This window comes from Rhincodon typus, chromosome 43 (assembly GCF_021869965.1).
Source record: "Rhincodon typus isolate 14 chromosome 43, sRhiTyp1.1, whole genome shotgun sequence".
Classification (NCBI taxonomy): domain Eukaryota; kingdom Metazoa; phylum Chordata; class Chondrichthyes; order Orectolobiformes; family Rhincodontidae; genus Rhincodon; species Rhincodon typus.
Genome location: NC_063374.1, coordinates 6,959,571 through 6,981,828, shown reverse-complemented (window position 1 = coordinate 6,981,828; position 22,258 = coordinate 6,959,571). Strand labels below are relative to the sequence as shown.

At 44.2% G+C, this 22,258-nt stretch overlaps 1 protein-coding gene across 1 annotated transcript in view; it reads right to left on the bottom strand.

The window, feature by feature from the left end:
- The window catches only part of LOC109936849 (tyrosine-protein kinase Mer-like), a 40,621-nt gene that overhangs the window by 8,796 nt on the left and 9,567 nt on the right, over positions 1 to 22,258 (bottom strand). The window contains exons 4-10 of the mRNA XM_048619715.1: positions 17,679 to 17,840; positions 15,122 to 15,281; positions 11,794 to 11,873; positions 10,814 to 10,909; positions 9,321 to 9,401; positions 5,603 to 5,695; positions 2,304 to 2,425 (exon numbers count right to left, since the gene is read on the bottom strand). Of these exons, the coding sequence (XP_048475672.1) occupies positions 2,304 to 2,425; positions 5,603 to 5,695; positions 9,321 to 9,401; positions 10,814 to 10,909; positions 11,794 to 11,873; positions 15,122 to 15,281; positions 17,679 to 17,840 (794 nt within the window). The remainder of the gene's footprint in view (positions 1 to 2,303; positions 2,426 to 5,602; positions 5,696 to 9,320; positions 9,402 to 10,813; positions 10,910 to 11,793; positions 11,874 to 15,121; positions 15,282 to 17,678; positions 17,841 to 22,258) is intronic.

Sequence of the window (22,258 nt, the reverse complement as noted above, 5' to 3'; positions counted from 1 at the left end):
AAAAGAAAGAGACATCACCTTAATATCAAACACGTCAAACCGTTTCCAATATTTGGTCATGATTTCAGCAATGTGCTTGTGCCATCTCGCCTTTGAATTAGAATACTTGATGATACAGGTGCCAACCTGGAAACCTGAGCACTGAATCTAGGCCAACATTCCCAGTGCAGTACTGAGGGAGTGTTTGAGGTTCTGTCCTTCAGTTGAAATTTTAAGCCAAGCTCCTTTCTGACTCCTTAGGTGAACCAAAAAGGTGACATTGCATTTGAAGAACTGCTAAGGAGTTTTGAATGGTATCCTGGTCAATGTTTAACCTTCAGCCTGTTATCTGTGGGACCTTGCTACCTGCAAATTGGCCACTGTGTTTCCCACAGAACAAAATGGTACCTAAACTTCAAAGTAAATGGCTACAAAGCTCTACGAGTTACCTGAGATAGTGTAAGGTACTATATAAATCACAAATTAATTTCTCTTTGACTGTATAGAGATTCATTAATTCTATTCAGCCTCTGCACACATCCCTACATATGGACCAATAACCCATGTTTAAAAATTCATTCATAGGATGTGAGCATCGCTGACTGGGCCCAGCATTTATTGCCCATCCCTAGTTGCCCATGAGAGGGTAATAGTGAGCTGCCTTCTTGAACTACTGCAGTCCATTTGCAGTAGCTAGACTCACAATACCATTAATCCAAGATTTTTACCCAACAACTGGTGTGTGGTGTTGACATAGTTTTCTAAAGGAGTCATGCAATCTCTGCATATCCCTATCCCTAAGAGATACAGCTAAAACATTTGCAACAGGATGATCCATCTTAGCCTCCTTCAGAGGTCCCCAGCATCACAGTTGCTAAGTCTTCAGCCAACTTGATTCACTCCATGTGACACCAAGAAATGGGTGAAGGCACGGGTTGCCGGAAAGATTATGAAACCTGACTATATTCTGGCAATAACACTGTGCTCCAGAACTTGCTGCACCCCTAGCAAAGCTACAACATTGGCATCTAGCTGACAATGTGGAAAATTGCCCAGGTATATCCTGTACATAAAAAGCAGGGCAAATCCAAAATAAAATTACCATCCTATCAATCTATTCTTGATCATCAATAAAGTGATGGAAGGTGTCATCAACAGTTCTGCCAAGCAACATTTGCTTAGCAATAAACTGCTCACTGATGATCAGTTTGAGGTTTGCTAGGGTCACTAACCTTCTGATCTTGTTACAGCCTTGGTTCAAACATGGAAAAAATAGCTGAATTTCAGAGGTGAGCTGAGAGTGACTGCACTTGACATCAAGGCCTCATTTGTCCTCCAGGAACACAAGCAAAACTAAAGCCGTTAGGAATTGGGAGTTGGGGGGTTGGTTTGCATCATAAATAGCACAAAAGAAGATGGTTGTGGTTGTTGGATGTCAGTCATCTCTGTTCCAGGTCATCTCTGCAGGTGTTCCCCAGGCTAAAACAATGCAAAACCATCTTCAGCTGCTCCATCAATGACATTCCCTCCATCATAAGTTCAGAAGTGGGGATGTTCGCTGATGACTGCACAGTGTTTAGTATCATTCAAAGCTCCTCAGATACTGAAACAGCTCATGTCCAAATGCAGCAAGACCTGGCTGATATCCATATTTTGGCTGACAAGAGGCAAAGTGACCTTCGTACCACGTAAGTGCCAGGCTACAAAGGCAGCTCAGAAGCCAGGAATTCTGCAGGAAGTGACTCAGTAATTTGTTTCATAACAGTTCCTTAAGGAGGCACCATAGTACATTTTACATGGTTAGAAGTGCGATACAAACACAAGTTGTTGTTGTTGGAGACTGGGCAGCTTTCCAGAGGAAAAGCGAATAGGTGCGATAGTTCTGTTGCAACAGAAGTACAGCAGCAGGATCACCTAGCAATATTCAGAGACAGTAAGAACTGCCGATGCTGGAGTTAGAGATAACACAGTGTGGAGCTGGAGGAATACAGCAGGCCAGGCAGCATCAGAGGAGCAGGAAAGCTGACGTTTCAGGTCGGGACACGTCAGCTTTCCTGCTCCTCTGATGCCACCTGGCCTGCTGTGTTCCTCCAGCTCCACACTGTGCTTTTACCTAGCAATATTGCCTTGTCTTCTTTGTGATCAAGAAAAACTGAGGGAGCAGTGGTTCATTCACATCCCACAGTGTCCAAGGCCTGAACAAGGCCTGGAAAGAAATGGAGCAATGAGCCACAGGTAACGAAATGTGGGGAGCTGACTACCAGTAGTCCTTGCGGGCTGTTGCTGTGAGTTCCAATGAATTAATATGAATTAGATTCAGTTACCACGGGTTTTTCTCTGTGCCTTGAGTTGAGGAGAAAGTTGCGGAGGTCTCCATGAGGCATGAAAGGAAGGATGACCATCGGCATTGGTACTTGTTCTGCAGAGCAAACCTCAAATGATACTCCTACGAAAAGATACAAAAGAAATTATCAATGTCAGCCTACAACTACTGACCATTCCCAGCAGGAATGGAGAAAAATTTATGTGATTTGTGCTTTATGGATCGAGGTATACAGAAAGTGAGGAAGTTATGCTGAACCTTTATAAATCACCAGTTTGGCCTCAGCTTGAATATTGTGTCCAACTCATGGCATTACACTTTAGGAAAAATGTTAAAGTCCAAGTAATTGAGGCTGTGGGGTCACCCTGCAGAGATTTATAAAATCATGAGGGGTATAGACAAGGTGAATGGCAGCTGTCTTTTCCCTAGGGTGGGGATTTCAAGACTAGGGGGCATATTCTTAAGGTGAGAGGAAAAAGATTTTAAAAAGACACGAGGGACAATTTTTTTACACAGAGAACGGTTCGTGTGTGGAATGAACTTCCAGAGGAAGTGGTGGATGTGGGTACAGTTGCAATGTTCAAAAGTAATTTGGATAAGTACATGAATAGGAAAGATTTGGAGGGATATAGGTCAAGCACAGGCAGGTGGGACGAGATTAGTTTGGGATTATGGTCGGTATGGACTGGTTGGATCAAAGGGTCTGTTTCTGTGCTGTATGACTCTATGACTCTTAGTGCTCAGAAGAAATTTATGCAATGGTGAATAGCATCCAAGACCTCAAATACATGTAGAGACACAAGCAGAGTTATTACGTATATAAGTACATGTGAATTAGGAGCAGGAGTTGGCCACTTGGCCCCTCAAGCCTGCTTCACCATTCAGTAAGATTGTGTTGATCTGATTCCCCCACATTTCTGCCTACCCTCATAATCTTTAACTCGCTCACTTATCAAGAATCTATCTTCCTCTGCCTTAAAAATGTTTCCTTGAAGGTGTGGCAGGGAGACAGGTTAGTGAAGAAGGCGTTTGGTAAGCTTGTTTTTATTGGTCAGTGCATTGAGTATAGGAGTTGGAGTGTCATGATGCGGCTGTACAGGATATTGGTTAGACGTCTTTTGGAATACTGTGTTCAATTCTGGTCTCCATGCTATAAGAAAGATATTATTAAACTTGAAAGGGTGCAAAAATGATTTGCAAGGATGTTGCTGGGATTGGAAGATGTGAGCTATAGGGAGAAGCTGAATAGTCTGGGGCTATTCCCTGGAGTATTGGAGGCTGAGGGGTGACCTTATAGAGGTTTATAAAATCATGAGGGACATGGATAGGGTGAATAGCCAAGGTCATTTTCCCAGAATAGGGGAGTACTAAACCAGAGGGCATAGGTTTAAGCTAAGAGGAGAAAGATTTAAAAGGGACGTAAGGGGCAACTTTTTCACACAGAATTCACAAATGAATTCTGTTTTGCTTAACATCGAGTAGTTTGAGCAGTTGTATTGCATCTGAGACACTTTACATTTGCCTTTAAAATAAGAAACAATTAGGCTCTAGTCTACCTTAAAATATTTTGAGGGGGTCTGACCTGGTTTATAACATAACGCATTAACATCTTTCCTTATATAAGGTGACTAGTACTCTACACAGTACTCCAGATGTGGTCTCACCAGCCCTGTGTAACTGAAGCAAGGCCTCCCAAGTTTAAGTGGAGATTTAATCAGGAACAATTTTGATGAGGGTGAACAGAGACAAATTGTCCCATTGGCAGGGGAATTAAGAATCTAATGACACAGATTTAAGGCACTCAGCAAAAGATGAAGATCAAGTTCAAGATGAAGAGAATACTTTATGTGCAGCAAATTTTGATTTGTAATTCCACGGGCTGAAAGGATGGTGAAGGCGGATTCAAGAATTTTCAAAAGGGCACTGGATAGATCTTAATGGGAAAATGTTGCAAGGCTATTAGAAGAAGCAGAGAAGTAGGACTAATATTCAACTCTTTCATAGATCTGGTAAAGATACGATGGGCCAAATGGCCTCCATTTGTGCTGTATAGATTCCGTGATTCTAAAATCACAAAACTCTTTTTCTTTCTCATTAATTCTATGAAGATTCTGAACTCTGTAAAGCCTAATTTAGACTTGAAGTTTACTCCCACAGAATCAGACAGTACAGAGGAGGCCCTTCGGCCCATCAAGTCTGTACTGCCAAAACTGTACCAGATATACACTGGTCGCACTTTCCACCACTAGGCACGTAGCTTTGAATATTATGACATTCAATTGCTCATGCAAGTGTTTTTTAAAGGTTGTGAGGTTTGCTGCCTCGACTGCCTTCCCAGGCAGTGTATTCCAGATACCCCCATGCTCTGGATGAAAAACGTTTCCTCAAATCCCCTCTAAACCTCCTGCCTTCAACCTTAAAATTGTGTCCTCTGATACTGACATTTCAACTAAGGGGAACAGCTGCTTTCTATCCCCCTTGTCCATGCCCCTTATCTTATATACCACATCCTGGGGACTCTTTTCCAGTTAATAGACAAGGGAAAACTAGTCATTTGATCCTATCTCACCTCTAACCACCAACGCCCACCCCCACACACCAATCATCAATTACAACTTGTTACAAATACTCTGTCCTACCTTTAATGTAAGGTAGTCATGGAGAAAATTATTCTGCACATGCAGGAGACCAAAATTAGAACTAAATGGCAGCACCTCCCAAATTTGCAGCTACGGAAGTTGGACAATAGCATCATTTTCAAACAACCGTCATCACCTCCAAACTCCCCTCCAATCCCAACGCACATATTAGCCTGACTTGGGCATGTCCTCCATCATTACCAGGTCAAAATCCTTGAACTCCCTACCTAACAGCATCATTTTTCACCCAAAGATTGCTGCAGTGGTGAAGATGCATCTTTTCAATTAGTGATAAGCAATAAAATTCCAGCCTTGTTAGAGCCACGATTTTGTCTTAGAAGACCTTTATGTTTGATTTCTACACAGTCATTCTAACAGCTAGAGAGGCAAAGGAAGTATCTCACCTGGTCAAAACAACTCTATTCAAAGTATGGCCTTTGGATGATCTCTGGATTGCCTCCTCTAACTGTCTCTGCCTGATACAAGTGGCCCTCAGCCTCAATTCAGGCCCTTCCTGGCTGTTGCCTGCACTGAGATTCATTGCAGACCTCCTTCCTCTCCTTGATCACCAGCAAAATAAGGCAGAGTAGTATTAGGAAGCAGGATTGCCTTAGCTTCCCAAATGAAAACACATGCAATTGGCAAACTCCATCCTTCGTACCTATAAGTCTGAGGACGTTTGGGTGTTCGAAGCCTTGCATCAATTCTGCTTCCCTTAGGAAGGACTCCAGCTCTGGCTTTGAATCGAGTCCCTCTGAAAGACAAATGATAAGCTTTTGAAACGGTGTAATCCCATGAAATATGCATCAGAATGGAATATTAATTGTGGTCCTAACTCATTTTCAGGCCAGATTGGTCATTTCAAAAGTTATGCCTGTGGTAAAACAGAGTTCCAGATATCTCTTCATTGTGGATAGAGTTTGTCGACTTCTCAGTCACATAGCTCATTCCATACTGTTGTAAACACTGCCTATACAGCTTATACCTGGTTAATCTGGTACTGTCTGGTCCAGCAATCTCAGTGGTCCAGTACCCTCACTACTTCTGAAGGTTTTTTTTTATTTCAAAGGTATACCTTTATCATAATTTTTCATAAATTCAGTTCAGTTCTATATAGTAGCATAACAAGAAAACCAACAAACATTGGAGTTTAACTCTATCCCAACCAAACCAAAGACATCTCTTACACATTTAAGACTATATTTACATACATTTGAGGTACTGCAAGGGTCTGATAACTGAATGGATCCCCAGCAACATTCGGTCGAGGTCAATTCCTTGCTCTGGAAGACCAACGGGTTTCAGGCAGACCAAAAAGTGCTTTCACTGGGTTGATCGTCATCCAGGCACAGTTGATATTTGTGCCGGGGAATAGACTCTAGAGCACAGAGTCCTGCATCATGGAGCTTCTCGGGATGAACCTCGACAAAAACCCACACTGCTTCTGAAGGTTTTCTGAAGAACCCGCAGTTCTCTGTGCCCTACTCTCCCAAAAGCTGCACCAGTATGAACCTTTCAATAAAGATGTTTGGGTCAGATTCCAAGTGATCTTTGATGGTATAGTGAGCATTGGCAGTGTACCTATCCCTGGGATCGAGAGTACAAGTTCAAGTCCCACTTGCTCTGGAGGTTTTGTCACAACATGTGATCTTTACCTTTTACAAGTAGCAGCATCGCTGGTCCATGCAAAGTTATCGTTTGGGTCATGAGGTCATTGTGTCTGCACATGCCCAGTTCGCACTCACATAAAGCACAGTGAGCAGTTTAAAGTCTGCAACACTGAAAACGCAGCTGGAATTGTGCTGACAGATAAAGAGATCATGTATATTCTTGAAAATAATTGTTTCACATCTCATTTTATATTGCACAGCAATTTGTAAACAGCAAATTGATAAAAAAAACTCTTGTGCAGACCCTGACACATGATCTCCCATGGTCCTACAAATTCTGACATCCAACTCTGAGGCTGGTGGATTACAGAGGTACAACCTGTATCTTTGTTTCAATTGAATATCTTATGATGCATCTCTGGAGCAAGTGGGACTTATACCTAGGCCTTCTAGCCCAGAGATAGGTATACCATCACTGCCACCAAGAGCCCCAAGTTCCTCAGAATATATATTTTCCTAATCAATATGTTCTTTTTAATATCAACGACAGATCTCTGTGGCCAACAGCATTCCACAGTTGGAGTTGAACCCAGACCTTCTGGGCCATTGCACTACAGGATATTTTCAAATCAATCTGTTCAGAGATGTTATTACATACCCCTGGAGCAGACGGGACTTGAACCCAGGTCTCCTGGCTCAAAGGTAGGGACAATACCACTGCACCACAAGATCCCTCTGTCCTTCCTAGTTACTTTCCTGATCAACCTGTTTAGAGATGCTCTTACACACCTCTGGAGCAGAAGGGCTTGAAACCCTGTTCTTCTGGTCCAGAGGTAGAGATACTACCAGTGCACTACAACAGCCCTATATCCGCGCTGCCTTGTTGTTCAGACAATTGTTGTTTTCTCTTAACTTTGAATAAGGTGGTTAACATAACAGTTAACACCCGACTTGTGTATGTCAATCCCCTGTCTGGTGTCCTGTTTTAATGGCTTCTTTTAAAGCTCAGAGATTCAATGAATAAACAACCTCTTTGTGTAGACGTGAGCCTGATTATTCCATACCTTTGCTATTCTGCAGGTAAGTTGGCTTCTAGAGCGAAACGATCTCATGTATCGTTTAATTAATGGTTTTGTCACCTTGTGAGTTTATCCACAGCTGGCAGCTCATAGCTGTGTGCCATTGAACTTTGCTCTATTTTATTATGTCACTATTTTATTATGAACCCATTTAGTTAGAAACTTAACCACACGATTAACTAGACATTAAGAGTTTTATGAGGATTGTTACCAGGAATTTAGGAAAAGACCATTTGGAAAATGGAGCTACGCAATGCGTTGATGAGCCATGTAGCAACATAGAACTGTACAGCACAGGAACGGGCCCTTCGGCCCACGATGCTGTGCCGAACATGACGCCAAATTAAACTAGTCCCTTCTGCCTGCCCTTAGTCCATTTATTTCCATTCCTTGCATATTCATGTGCTTATCTAAAAGCCCCTTAAATGCCCCTATCGTATCTGCCTCCACCCCCACCCCTGGCAGCGTGTTTCAGACTCCTACTGCTCTCTGTGTAAAAAAACTTGCCTCTCACATCTATTTTTGAACTTTCCCTTGTCACCTTAAATACATGACCCCTAGTATTAGACATTTCAACTCTGGGAAAAGATTCTGACCATCAACCCTACCTATGCATCTCATGATTTTATAGACTTCTATCAAGTCTCCCTTCAGCTTCCACCGTTCCAGAGAAAACAACCCGAGTTTTTCTAGCCTCTCCTTATAAATAAAACCCTCTAATCCAGGCACTGTCTAATCCTCTTCTGCACCCTCTCCAAAGCCTCCACATCCTTCCTGTAATGTGGCAACCAGAATTGAATGCAATACTCTAAGCGTGGCCTAACCATAGACTTATAAAGCTGCAACATGACATCCTGACTCTTGTACTCAATTCCCTGATGAATAAAGGCAAGCATGTTATACGCCTTCTTTACCACCCTATCTACTTGTGTGGCCACTTTCACATCTTCAATGTTCTTCCACTATATATATAGTGGCAGTGTCCCTGCCTCTGAGCCAGAAGGCCTTGATTTATATCCTGAGATAGCAAGAACTGCAGATGCTGGAGTCAGAGATAATGAAGTGTGGAGCTGGAGGAACACAGCAGGCCAGGCAGCATCAGAGGAACAGGAATGCTGATGTTTCAGGTCGGGAAGATGGGTCGATTCATATCCTATCAGTTTCAGGGGTATGTCATAACATAACTGAGCAGGTTGATGGAAAATATCTCAAACTCATTTTCAAATCAAACAGAATGCTTTTGTTACATCCATGACAACACAACAACACAAGAGAACTGGCAGCATTGAAATGAGGCGATGTTTTGTTTTAGAACAATATGCTATGAGAAAAAACATCCGATCGAAGCCAATACATTTAAATGTTCAATACATTTCATGTGGTACTATTAAATCTTCAGATCAAATTCCTCCCTTCATCAAATTCCTCCCCGTTCACTCCTGCCATACAGAATCCCAATTGGGCCAATTCCTTCCCATTCGCTGCTACTGTCTAGAATCCAAGCCACTTCTTGTTCACTCATATTCCATAGATTCCAATAGATCAAAACAGTTCTGATCCACTTTCACATATAAAATCCCAAACAGATCAAATGTCCCATCATTCAAACACCTTAATACCAAATACCTTTTCACCAGTTGTTATCTTAATCCACTACATCATGTCTTAAATTCTTCAAGATCTGACTTACGTTTCATTGTCTTCACAGCAACGTTCTGATTGACGCCAGTGGATTGCATGAGTATTCCCTGGTACACTGAGCCAAATTCACCTAAACACCAAGGATAAGAGACAGAGACGTCAACCCACTAATACTGTTCCAGTAGCCATGAAGATCATCGTCCTCTGAATTCACTGGGAAACTTTGTTGGCCGTTGTTGATCACTCTGCCTGGTATGGTACTGAGCCCTGCACATCTGGATGGCCTGTACCGAGTTAGCCAATCTCAGGTAAGACTGAGCTTGAGGGCGAGTGATCATTTGGAGTGTTCCTACGTTAATAGGGAGAAGAAAGACAAACATTTGGCAGTGGTGAAGGGGTGGGAGTGGGGACGAAACCAGAGTTCCTGCACCTGATCTTTTCCCAGTGATTTCAGGTCGTGACAGAATCAAGTTTGGCTGTTGTGATGTCCCCACGATGAATGGAGGCTCAGACACAGAGGTCCTGGAAGGATTCAAGTGCCCACTGAGCTGTAGCATGGCAAGACGATGCCATCAGGAAAAGATGGGAGGAAATGAAACCATACATTGAATTAAGGAGAAACACAAAGGTGAGGGCCGTGAAGCAAAAGATCAGAAGCAAAAGATCAGAAGCAAAGGTCTAATTATAAGAGCCCTTGCCTTTTTGGAGATGTACAGCAAAGGTTCCTCAGTTTGTGGACCATCATCACATATGTGCTGCTTATCACAGTAGCAATCTTTGTAATCTGAACATAGGAATTGCACGTATTGCCTTAGGTGTCAGCTACGGACAGAGTGGGTAGCATCTTTTACTTCTAGGTTGGAAATGCTGTGGTTGACAGAGAGACGTGGTGTGTTGTTCATGCCCATGGACTAGTAATCCATTTGGGAAATGGGTTCAAATCTCACTGTGGTAGCTGGTGGAATTTGAATTCAATTCCTGGAATCTTATATGGGAGAGAAATCTGCCGTCCTTACCCAGCCCGGCCTACACGTGACTCCAGACCCACAGCGAATGTGCTTGACTCTTAACAGCCCTCTGAAATGGGCTAACCACTTAGTCTAAAGGCAGTTAGGGATGGGCAATAAATGCCAGCCATGCCCATATCTCATGAAAGAATACATTTTAAAAATGTCACACTTCAGAGACATGAGTACATAATCCACTTTGACACTCTCTGTTAATGTATTTTGAGGGTGATATCATGAGGTCCATCTGCCTTCTCAGTCGAACAAAAAAAATTCTGTGGTTACTAATTGTAAATGTGTAAGAGGGGTTCTCTTTGGCGTTCTGGTCAATATTTATCTCTCAAAATCGTCGTTAAAGCAGTTTGTCTGATTGTTGTTTGTGGGAGCTTGCTGTGTATAAATTAGCTGTTAGGTTTCCAGTGTTACGATCAGTGGCTGCACTTCAGAAGTGCTGTGTCAGCTGCAATGCATTTGGGATGTCCTGACGTTGTGAAAGGTGCTAGATAAACTTAAGGCCTCTTTCTATTTCACATACCTTCACCAAGGATTTGACCCAGGGACAGAGAGCTCCTATCAATCATCACCTTCTTCAGGTTCAGCTTCAGAGAGTTACTGATACCTAGATGCTGCACTAGAAAAAAGGCAAGATACAATCAGAGGAGGCAGCGTACAACAATAAGACAGAGAAAAGAGAGCATGTTAGAGAGAAAGAGAGAACAGGGTCAGGGGTGGGGGAAGTGGAATGGTAGACAAGCACTGAGACAGGTAAGAAAGAAGGAAGGAAAGGAGTACTTAGATTTAGAGTCATAGAGGTTTACAACATGAAAACAGGCCCTTCAGCCCAACTTGCCCATCCTGACCAGTTTTCACAATTTAAACGAGTCCTATTTACCTGCGTTTGGTCCCTATCCCTCCATACCTATCCCATCCATGTACCTGTCCATATGTTTCTTAAATAACAAAATTGCACACACCTCCATTGCTACCTCTGGCAGTCCATCCCAGACACTCAGTACTGTCTGTGTGAAAAAATTGCCCCTCTGGACCCTTTTGTATCTCCCCCCTCACCTTAAACCTATGCCCTCTAGTTTTAGACTCCCCTACAATGGAGAAGCTTTTCCCCACTTACCTTATCTATGACCCTCATGATTTTATAGACCTCTATAAGATCAACTCCCAGTCTCCTACGCTCTAGGGAAAAGTGTCCCAGCCTCTGCTTATAACTCAAACCTTCCAGTCCAGGTAGCATCCTACTAAATCATTTCTGCACTCTTCCTAGTTTAATAATACCCTTTCTGCAGAGGGCGACCAGACCTGCATGCAGTACTCCAAATGTGCCCTCACCAATGTCTTGTACAGCTGCAACAAGACGTCTCCTGTATTCAATGCTCTGACCGATGAAAGCTAGCATGCTGAAAGCCTTCCCCATTGCCCTGTCTACCTGCAACTCCTGTCTACCTGAGTACTTATACAGAAGTACTTATAGACTGAACCATGACTAATCCAGTGACTTACATCGGCCCTCTTCAGTTTCCTTCCTGTAGGACCTTCCTGTGTTGAGTGGCACCAGTTGCAATTTTGTTCCTGTTTTACACCTGGGAAATGAATTATGTGGACATGTAGATATCTATGACATGTTAAAATCTTGTGTTCACGCACACTTCCTACCCACAAGAACATACTTCCTGCTGTCAAGTTGGCATCCCATATTTTGAGTCAACTTTTCCCATTATAAATTCCTACGGTTTATATGTATAATAGAAGTTACCTAAGATACATTGAGTCTACAGCTTGAATACCGGCCATTCAACCCAATCTCTCATGTTGGTGTCTGCAATAGGATGGGCCTAAGGATTATGAGTTAATGATGATATTTGACAGCTGCATGAGAAAATAGATTGCATAGGATGGGAAAATACTTGACAAGCTGCATGACCTTGAATGAGTGCTGTGAGCATTCCTGTACGGGCCGAAGACGAGACCTGCAGCTTGTTTCTCTGTAGCTGTTTTCTGTGCTAGCAAGCAGTTTTGACTTCTGTATCTTCTTTCTCTGTGCTGGCTGTTTGTTACACGGTATAAGAGAGAGAGAGTTTCATTCCAAAAGTTGAACTTCACCTCAGACCGGGATCACAAACGGTGCCAGGAACAACCTCAGCCTCCAGACCAGCCGTCGATCGAGGGGACCCTGACGGCCAGGATGGCATTAGGCTTATTGTTTCTTTCTGGACTTCACCTCGGACCGGGGTCGTGAATGATGCCAGGAACGACCTCAGCCTTCAGACCAGACATCAATTGAGGGGTCCCTGACATGCAGAAGGGCGTGAGGTTTCTTTCCTCTCTTTCTCACTCTTTTTATTTACTTAATAAATATTCCTTTCTTTTTTGTCTTTTATTATTACTCAATAAATGTTCATATTTAAGCAAATTGCTGCTGTGGAGACTTCTCTTAACTACATTTAACCAAATCTGAAAAGAACTGGAGATAGTAGGAACTGCAGATGCTGGAGAATCCGAGAGAACAAGGTGCAGGGCTGGGTGAACACAGCAGGCCAAGCAGCATCATAGGAGCAGAGAGGCTGACGTTTCGGGCCTAGACCCTTCTTCAGAAAAGGGGGAGGGGAAGGGGGTTCTGAAATAAATAGGGAGAGAGTGGGAGGCGGATAGAAGAGGGATAGAGGAGAGGATAGGTGGAGAGGAAACAAACAGGTCAAAGAGGCAGGGATGGGGCCAGTAAAGGTGAGTGTAGGTAGGGAGTTAGGAAGGGGATAGGTCAGTCCAGGGAGGATGGACAGGTCAAGGGGGCGGGATGAGGTTGGTCGGTAGGAGATGGAGGTGCGGCTTGAGGTGGGAGGAGGGGATAGGTGGGAGGAAGAACAGGTTAGGGAGGCAGGGACGAGCTGGACTGGTTTTGGGATGCGGTAGGGGGAGGGGAGATGTTGAAACTTGTGAAATCCACATTGATACCATTGGGCCGCAGGGTTCCCAAGCGGAATATGAGTTGCTGTTCCTGCAACCTTCGGGTGGCATCGTTGTGGCACTGCAGGAGGCCCAGGATGGACATGTCGTCTGAGGAATGGGAGGGGGAGTTGAAATGGTTCGCGACTGGGAGGTGCAGTTGTTTATTGCGAACGGGTGCACTCTGTGATCCAAGACAGTGTCATGATACTTCTCTCTTCTTCTCACCCATCGGTTTCTAACCCAATAATAATTCTTTCCTATTCCTTTTTCATTCATGTGTTTATCTGAGATGTAGCAAACAGGAGCAGGAGTAGGCCATTTGGCAGATCGAGGCCACTCCAGCATTCAGTGTGATCAGGGCCGAACCTCAACTGCAATACCACACTCCTGTGCTTTCCCCATACCCATTCAGTGTTTAGAAATCTATTTCTTTCTTAAGTATGTGCAGTGACTTTGCCTCAACAGCCTCATGTGAAAGAGCATTCCACAGGTTCATTACCTTCTGAATGAAGACATTTCTTCTCATCTCAGTTCCAAATGGCCTGTCCTATATCCTGAGATTGAGTCCCTTTGTTATAAACCCGCCTTATCATCCCTGCATTCAATCTTTGCAGCCTGTCAGAATTCTTTATTAAATGCACATCCCCTATTTATCTTCTAAACTCCTGGTCTAGCCGACTCAGTCTCTCCTCACATGACAATCCTGCCATCCCAATGATGAACCTTTGCTGTACTCCCACTATCAGAACTATATCCCTCCCAAGGTAGGGAGACTAAAATACTCTATGTCTGGTCTGACCAAGGCTCTGTACAGCTATGGTAGAGATATCCCTGCCCATAAACTCAAATCCTCTTGCAGTAAAGACCAACATATCATTTACCTTCTTAACTGCTTGCTGCACCTACATGTGCAAGGTTCCTTTGTATATGGACATTTCCCATTCTATCATCATTTAAGTAATACTTGGCTATTGTGTTTTCCTACCAAAGTGGATAACTGCACACTTATTCATGTTATACTATATCTGCCAATGCACTTTCCCATTCATGCAATTTGTCCAAATCAACATGATGCCTCTTTATATCCTCCTCACTATCCATCTGGCTTCACTCTAATTGTATCTATGTATCTATCAATGCTTCTGAATAACACTCTCTGATATACCCTACACCCCTCAAAGATACCAAGGGATTCAGACATAATGGCATTGAGGTAGAGGATCATCAATGATTCAGTTGAATGGCAGAGGAGGCTCAATGGGCAAAATTGCCTACTCCTACTTTTATGTTCCTATTCACTTTCTCTGCTTCATATGGGTGTGGTGTATATCAGAGAGTATTAAAGTGAGGGGTGTGAGGTATATCAGAGAGTGTTACAGTGAGGGGTGTGGCGTATATCAGAGAGTGTTACAGTCAGCGGGTGTGGGGTATATCAGAGAGTGTTACAGTGAGGGGTGTGGGGTATATCAGAGAGTGTTACAGTGAAGGGGTGTGGGGTATATCAGAGAGTGTTACACTAAGGGGTGTGAGGTATATCAGAAAGTGTTACAGTGAGGGGTATGAGGTATATCAGAGAGTGTTACAGTGAGGGGGTGTGGGGTATATCAGAGAGTGTTACACTGAGCTGTGTGAGGTATATCAGAAAGTGTTACAGTGAGGGGGTGTGGGGTAAATCAGAGAGTGTTACACTGAGGGGTGTGGGGTATATCAGAGAGTGTTACAGTGAGGGATGTGTGTTAGATCAGTGGCATATCAGTGTGGCTTTCAAGGGCCTAGGGTAACCAGGGTTACAGAGTGTCACTGTGAGACACCTCGCTTGCATTTCCCTTGCAGTCAGAGTTGTGTGCCTGGTCTGTCTGTTCCTCAGACAGGATTTAATGCTTACTTGTCCTTCATTTTCATTCTCCAACTGACAAACAAGCCAATGAATAGCACTACCACCAGTGGTGCACCTCCAAATGCTGCCAGTATGACCCCAAGCTGTACATCTCCATTGTCAACAGTTGGTACAACAGTTTTAGTGACGAGGTTTTGATTCTCAGTCTCTGCGGGATACAAACACAAAATTAAAACTTCAGCAAGGGTGTTAACAAGCAAGATAACTGCTTTTAGTAGATGCATAGATTGTGTCTTTCACCCATTCCAAATGAACTGGCCACCAATCATTGTCTGCATTTAATATAGTGAAGTAAACCCCCGCAAGGAACTCATGTGCAGAAATTTCTTTTACTTTACTGTTTCCTGGGATGTAGGTATCACTGGCAGGACAAGCAGGGTGGCTCAGTGGTTAGCACTACTGCCTCACGGCACCAGGAACCCGGTTTTGATTCCAGCCTCAGGTGACTGCCTGCACATTCTCCCCATGTCTGCATGGGTTTCCTCCCGGTGTTCCAGTTTCCTCCCACAGTCCAAAGATGTGCAGGCTAAGTGGATTAGCCATGGGTAATGCACAGTTAGGGGGTTTGATTGGGTCTGGGTGGGATGCTGTTCGGAGGATCAGTGCAGACTCAATGGGCCGAATGGCCTCTTTCTGTGCTGTAGGGATTCAATAATTTGTGCCCTTCCCCAAGTGCCATTGAACTAAGCAACTTGCTAGGTCATTTCTGAGCCAACTACATTGCTGGGGTTTTCTTCCCTAAAGGACATTAGTGAACCAGATGGGTTTTCAACAATTGTTTCATCGTTATCATTAGACTTTTAATTCCAGATTTTCATTGAATTCAAATTCTACCATCTGCCATGACAGGATTTAAACCTGGGTGCCCAGAATATCGTCTGGATTAACAGTCCAGTGGCTGTCACCTCTCTGCTAACTTTGCACTAACCTCCATGAGGTCCACTTGATGGGCTTTGACTTTAGGGATCTGTGGTTTAATGTAGTCCAGAGATTTGTGTCACCTTTACCATACAGTCAGCTTCTCCCATGGATACAGAGAAACACAGATGTTTAATATTATCTATCACCATCACCCCAAACAACTGGCTTACTAACTCCTGGATCCAGCCAATGGGTGCAGGAGACCTGGGGTTCCTCCACTGGGATCCCATCCCTGCTGTATATATGGAGGTGGGAAGGGGCTCTTTATCCCTCCAGTTCGTATCACACACTGGTGTGACTGAAGAACAGCGTTTGTTTTTAAACTCTAATTTAAACAGACTGTCACTACTGTTAAAAAGGTGGAGAAGGCCACTCGTAAAGACACGTTAATGCATTAATTTGCGATATCTCACAGTTTAACTTCAACCCCATTGGGAGCGTCAGCATTGGACCATATATACTGGTGTTCCCAAGGGAGAAAAATAAAGACTTGCAACAATGGTGTAAGTCAACACTTCCCAAACTTCTATACGACCCATCAAGGACTTTTGAAGTCTAGTAACCTTTGAAATATAGCTGCCAAATTGCACCCAGCAAGCTCCCACAAATAGCAATATGATAAGGACTGGGTAATAGCTTTTAGAGGTTTCAGTTATGAGATATCAGGTCTTATCTTTCTTGAAATAGGCCATGGAATGCTTACATCCACCTGAGATGGTCCTCCGTTTGATATCTCCTCTGGAGAACAGTACCTCCTACTGTACAGCACTCCCTTTGTACTGCAGTGGGACACCTTGTGCTGTACAGAACTCCCTCTGTCCTGCATTGGGGCACCTCCTGCTCTACAGCACTCCCCCAATACTGCACTGGGACACCTCCTGCTGTATAGCACTCCCTCTGTCCTGCACTGGGGCACCTCCTACCGTACAGCACTCCCTCAGTACTGCATTGGGGCACCTCCTGCCATACAGCACTCCTTCTGTACTGCACTGGGGCATCTCCTGCCATACAGCACTACCTCAGTACTGCATTGAGGCATCTCCTGCCATACAGCACTCCCTCAGTACTGCACTGGGGCACCTCCTGCTATACAGCCCTCCCGCAGTACTGCATTGGGGCACCTCCAGCTGCACAGCACTGCCTCAGTACTGCACTGGGGCACCTCCTGCTGTACAGCCCTCCCGCAGTACTGCATTGGGGCACCTCCAGCTGCACAGCACTGCCTCAGTACCACAATAGAGTACCTCCTGCTATGCAGAACTCCTTCAGTACTGCCTTGGGGTGTCAACCTAGATGTTGCAATCAAGTTCCTGGGGCTGAGACTTGAACTCACAAACTTGTGGCTCAGAAGGTGGAAGCTCTATGCATTGAGCACGGCTGACGTGTGATTGGTATTTTGTGATTAAAGACATAAAAGATAATTTAGCATCAACTGCGCAGAAAAATCCGTGATTTGGAGCAGCTGTAACAGTAGCACATTGAAGCACAGAGCAGTTCTTGCTGCCCCTCTGTGATACATCCAGCTTCTCACGTTTTCCCATGTTTACATTCTATCTGTGGAGAAAGTACTTCAGCGTATATCTCCTGTCTCACACCAACACTGACAATTCTTAGTGCATCTTACCATTGGCAATGCAAGCAGCTGAAGGAGAGTGTGCCTCAGTCCTGTAGTAACCACTCAAACACGGGCAAGAGACATAGGCCTCAGCATCAGAATGACTGTTGCTGGGGCATTTTGTGCAAACTCCGTTCCCTACTGTGTCCTTGTAATATCCTATTTTACAGGCTGTGAGAGGGAGAGAATAAATCAACAAACTGTAAGCATGCAACAAAATTCAGTTAAGAAATGTTACAAAAAAAAATTTGAATTTATATGGCACCTTTCATGATCTCAAGATGTCCCAAAGCACTTTTGCAGTACTTTACAAGTGCAAAGACTGCTGTGTTGCCAGCAGCCTCCCACAGACAGCAAAATATTAACAACCAAATACTCTGCATTTTTGTATTGATTGAGGGATCAATGTTGGCCTGGACATTGGGGAGAATTCCCTTGGTCTTTCTTGAAACAGTACCATGGATTATTTTACGGTCATCTGAGAGTGGGGCTTTCAGTTGTACCTCAATGACACAGCACTCTGGCACTGGGGAATGTCAGTCTAGATTACGTCTTTGTGTTCAATTCCCTGGTGTGAGACTTTGTTAGTCTCTTTAACACTCACTTAAGACAGACAGACGGAGCCCTTGTTTGGATGCCTTACCCAAAGAGCTGGCAATCTACAGGGGAGACATTGAAATGGCCATAAAGCTAACTTCCAGTGTCAGAGGTAGGAGTTACAAAGTAATTCTGTAGAAACTTGGATTTTCATCACTAAATGGCAGCAACTGAGAGGTAATTGAATCTAAGAATATAAATACCGTAGCAAAAACAGCAGGTCAGAGGCTGGGACTCCTGACTTCCCAAAGCCTGTCCACCAATCACAAGGCACAAGTCAGGAGCGTGAACCATTCTACACACTGTCCCGATTGTAGAGGTCCCACCTTCCCCAGAAATGGTCCCAGTGATCTGGGAATCTAAAACCCTCCCTCCTGCATCAACACTTAAGCTGTGCACTCATCCACTCCATTCTCCTATTTCTGTGCTCACAGGCCCATGGCACAGGGAGTAATCCCGAGAATTTTTGTTCTTGTTTGTTTGTGGGATATGGGCGTCACTGGATGGCCAGCATTTATTGTCTGTCCCTAGTTGCTCTTGGGAAGGTGGTGGTGAGCTGCCTTCTTGAACCACTGTAGTCTACCTGCTGAGGGTTGATCCACAATGCCATTAGGAAGGGAATTCCAGGATTGTGACCCAGTGACAGTGAAGGAATGGTGATATATTTCCAAGTCAGGATGGTGAGTGGCTTGGAGGGAAACTTGAAGGTGGTGGCGTTCCCATGTATCTGCTGTTCTTGTCCTTCTAGATGGAAGTCGTCAGAAGTCACCCGACATCAGGTTACAGTCCAACAGGTTTATTTGAAATCACAAGCTTTCAGAGCCTCGATCTTTCGTCAGGTGAAGTGGAGAGAAGCGCAGAGGCACAGAATATATAGGTGGAAAGATAACAGCAGGATAATTCCAGGTAATTCCAGGACAAACCAAATGGCTGAAATAACATGATGTGTATCAGAGTCATAGATAGAGGTGGTCGTGGGTTTGGAAGGTGCTGTCTGAGGATCTTTGGTGAGTTTCTGCAGTGCATCTTGTAGATGGTACACACTGCTGCTACTGAGCGTTGCTGGTGGAGGAAGTGGTTGCTTGTGGATGTAGTGCCAATCAAAACCTTTGATTTCAACCTGCGAGGTCCTGCTTTTTATCTACTGCCTGGCAAGACCTCATCTCTCGCTCTACCTATGTTTACCACAACCTCATTTTCTCACCCTCCCCCTTCAGGAGTCCCTGCAGCATTTCAGCTGACTCTGGCATCAGGGAGGCAACACAGCATCTTGGAGTCATGTCTGTGGCCACAGAAACGATAGGAGATTCAGGATGAGGTGTGAACCCTTTCCTTGTAGCCTATCCAACAACTGTAAAAATTAGTTTCAAAAACCCTCCTCACATCTAGGGACAGCGTTGGACAGAATTGGTTCTATGAAGCTTTGAGTGTTATAAAGCTGATGATTAAATGCAGACTCCAGTCGAGATTGCGTACAAAATGGCATATTACTGTCAGTCATTGTTTCTCAATGAGAACTTGTTTGGGCTAGTGACCACTGTGTGTTGAAATACAGTCCTCATTACAAAGATAACGTAAAAAGCAACCTCTTACAGCCTGTTTGTGAGACTGGTAAGGTTTGTGACATTGTGTGTGATAATCATAGAATCATAGCGTTGTACAGCACAGAAACAGACCCTTGGGTCCAACTCATCCACGCTGACCAGATATCCTAAATTAATCTCATCCCATTTGTCAGCATTTGGCTCACATCCCTCTAAACCCTTCCTATTCATGTACCCACCCAAATGCCTTTTAAATGTTGTAATTGTATCAGCCTCCACCTCAGGCAGCTCGTTCCCTAAACACAACACCATCTGCGTGAAACAATTGCCCCTCAGGTCCCTTTTAAATTATTCCCCTCTCACCTTAAACCTATGCCCCTCTAGTTTTGGACTCCCCTACCCTGGGGAAAAGACCTTCGCTATTCACCCTAACCATTCCCCTCATGATTTTATAAACCTCTATAAGGTCACCCCTCAGCCTCTGATGCTCCAAGAGAATAGCCCCAGTCTATTCAGCCTCTCCCTATGGCTCAAACCCTCCAACCCTGGCAACATCCTTGTAAATCTTTTCAGGACCCTTTCAAGTTTCACAGGGAGACTAGTAACAGGGGAATATTTTTTAACATCCACTTGAGAGGGCTGATAGGGATGGCATTAGAGAGGTGGTTGTGATGTTGTTGGGGGTTGGGGGAGACACCTCCGCCAGTGCGGTATTTGCTATGTACTGCACTGAAATGTCAGTATAGATGATGTACACGGGTATCTGGAGAGGCTGTGTTTTATTGCCACTACAACTGCAAGGGGTGCACTGAAGCCCATACACTCGCAGTATCTCTGACTTTGCTGCCTAACAGAGCAGTGAGGGGCAGTGCAGAGCTGGGAGTGTGGGGGAAACAGAGTGGACAGCAGAAAAGTGAACTTTGGAGTGGGGAGCAAGAGAGTGGGGACCCAAGTTGAGCTGTGTACAAGTGAGTGAGGCATGGATTCCTTAGGCATCAGTGATGCCAAACATGTGCATGAGAGCAGATTCGGTGCCACCTTCCAGCTTTAAACACACAATGGGTAAGACCATACGAACAGAATACATATGAGTTGAAGTAGGCCATTCAGCCCATCACAGCAGTTCTTGATTCAGTGAGATTATGGCTTATCTGATAATCCTCAACTACATTTTCCTGCATTTTCCCCATAACCATTGATTAAACCTGACTGATTAAAAATCTGTCTTTGAATATACTTAATGACCGAACTTTGACAGCCTTCTGTGGTAAAGAATTCCACAGACTCCCTACCCTCCAGACAGAAGAAATTCCTCCTCATGTCTATTTTAAATGGGTGAACCCTTATTCTGAGATTATATCCTCTGGTCCTAGACTCTCCCACAAGGGGAAACAACTTCTCCACATCTACTCTGCTAAGTCCTTTAAAAATCTTGTATGATTCAATAAGGTCACCTCACAATATTCTATATGCTGACAAATACAAGCCTAATCTACTCAACCTCTCCTCACAAGACAGTCCCTCCATATTTGATGTCAACTTAGAGAATTTTCTTTGGATTGCCTTCAATGCCAGTAGCTGGGGGTGGGGGTTCAGAAATGGGATGCCGTCATCCTCACATTTACGAAGGCGAAGAAGGTTCTGTCACAGCAGTGTAACTAAATGTAAGCACTTTACCTCCTCATTCTGCTGAGTTTACTCACATTACCTGAATCTAGAATCTCTCACATCCTTCAGTTTTCTCTTATTGACCAAGTCCTCAAACCTAAGCTTGGTGCCTCACAATCACCATTAGAAAATGAGGATAGACTTTGTCTTCACGGCTGGGTTGAACAGGATCATGGATGCATTGCCGTGTCAGCTCATTGGGTAGTGGTCTCTAATTGTTGAGCCAGAAGTTGAAGTCCACACTCTAGAATGGAGTATAGAGCCAGCAATAAGATGGCCGACAAAGATGGCCACCACATGGAGAGGGGGGCGCCTTAGAGCTCAGGTCAGGGTGTATCTTATAAACCGACTCTCGCTGCTTTCTGTCTGCATGATTTCTGTTAGACCGGTTGAGTAGATTGGGCCTGTATTTGTCAGCATATAGAATATTGTGAGGTGACCTTATTGAGTCATACAAGATTTTTAAAGGACTTAGCAGAGTAGATGTGGAGAAGTTGTTTCCCCTTGTGGGAGAGTCTAGGACCAGAGGATATAATCTCAGAATAAGGGTTCACCCATTTAAAATAGAGATGAGGAGGAATTTCTTCCATCTGGAGGGTAGGGAGTCTGTGGAATTCTTTACCACAGAATGAGGAGGGAAAGTGCTTACAGCGAAAAGCAAAGGTGATCTGAGGAAGGGTCACTGGACCCGAAACGTTAACTCTGTTTTTTCCTTCACAGATGCTGCCAGACCTGCTGGGCTTTTCCAGCAACTTCTGTTTTTGTTCCTGATTTACAGCA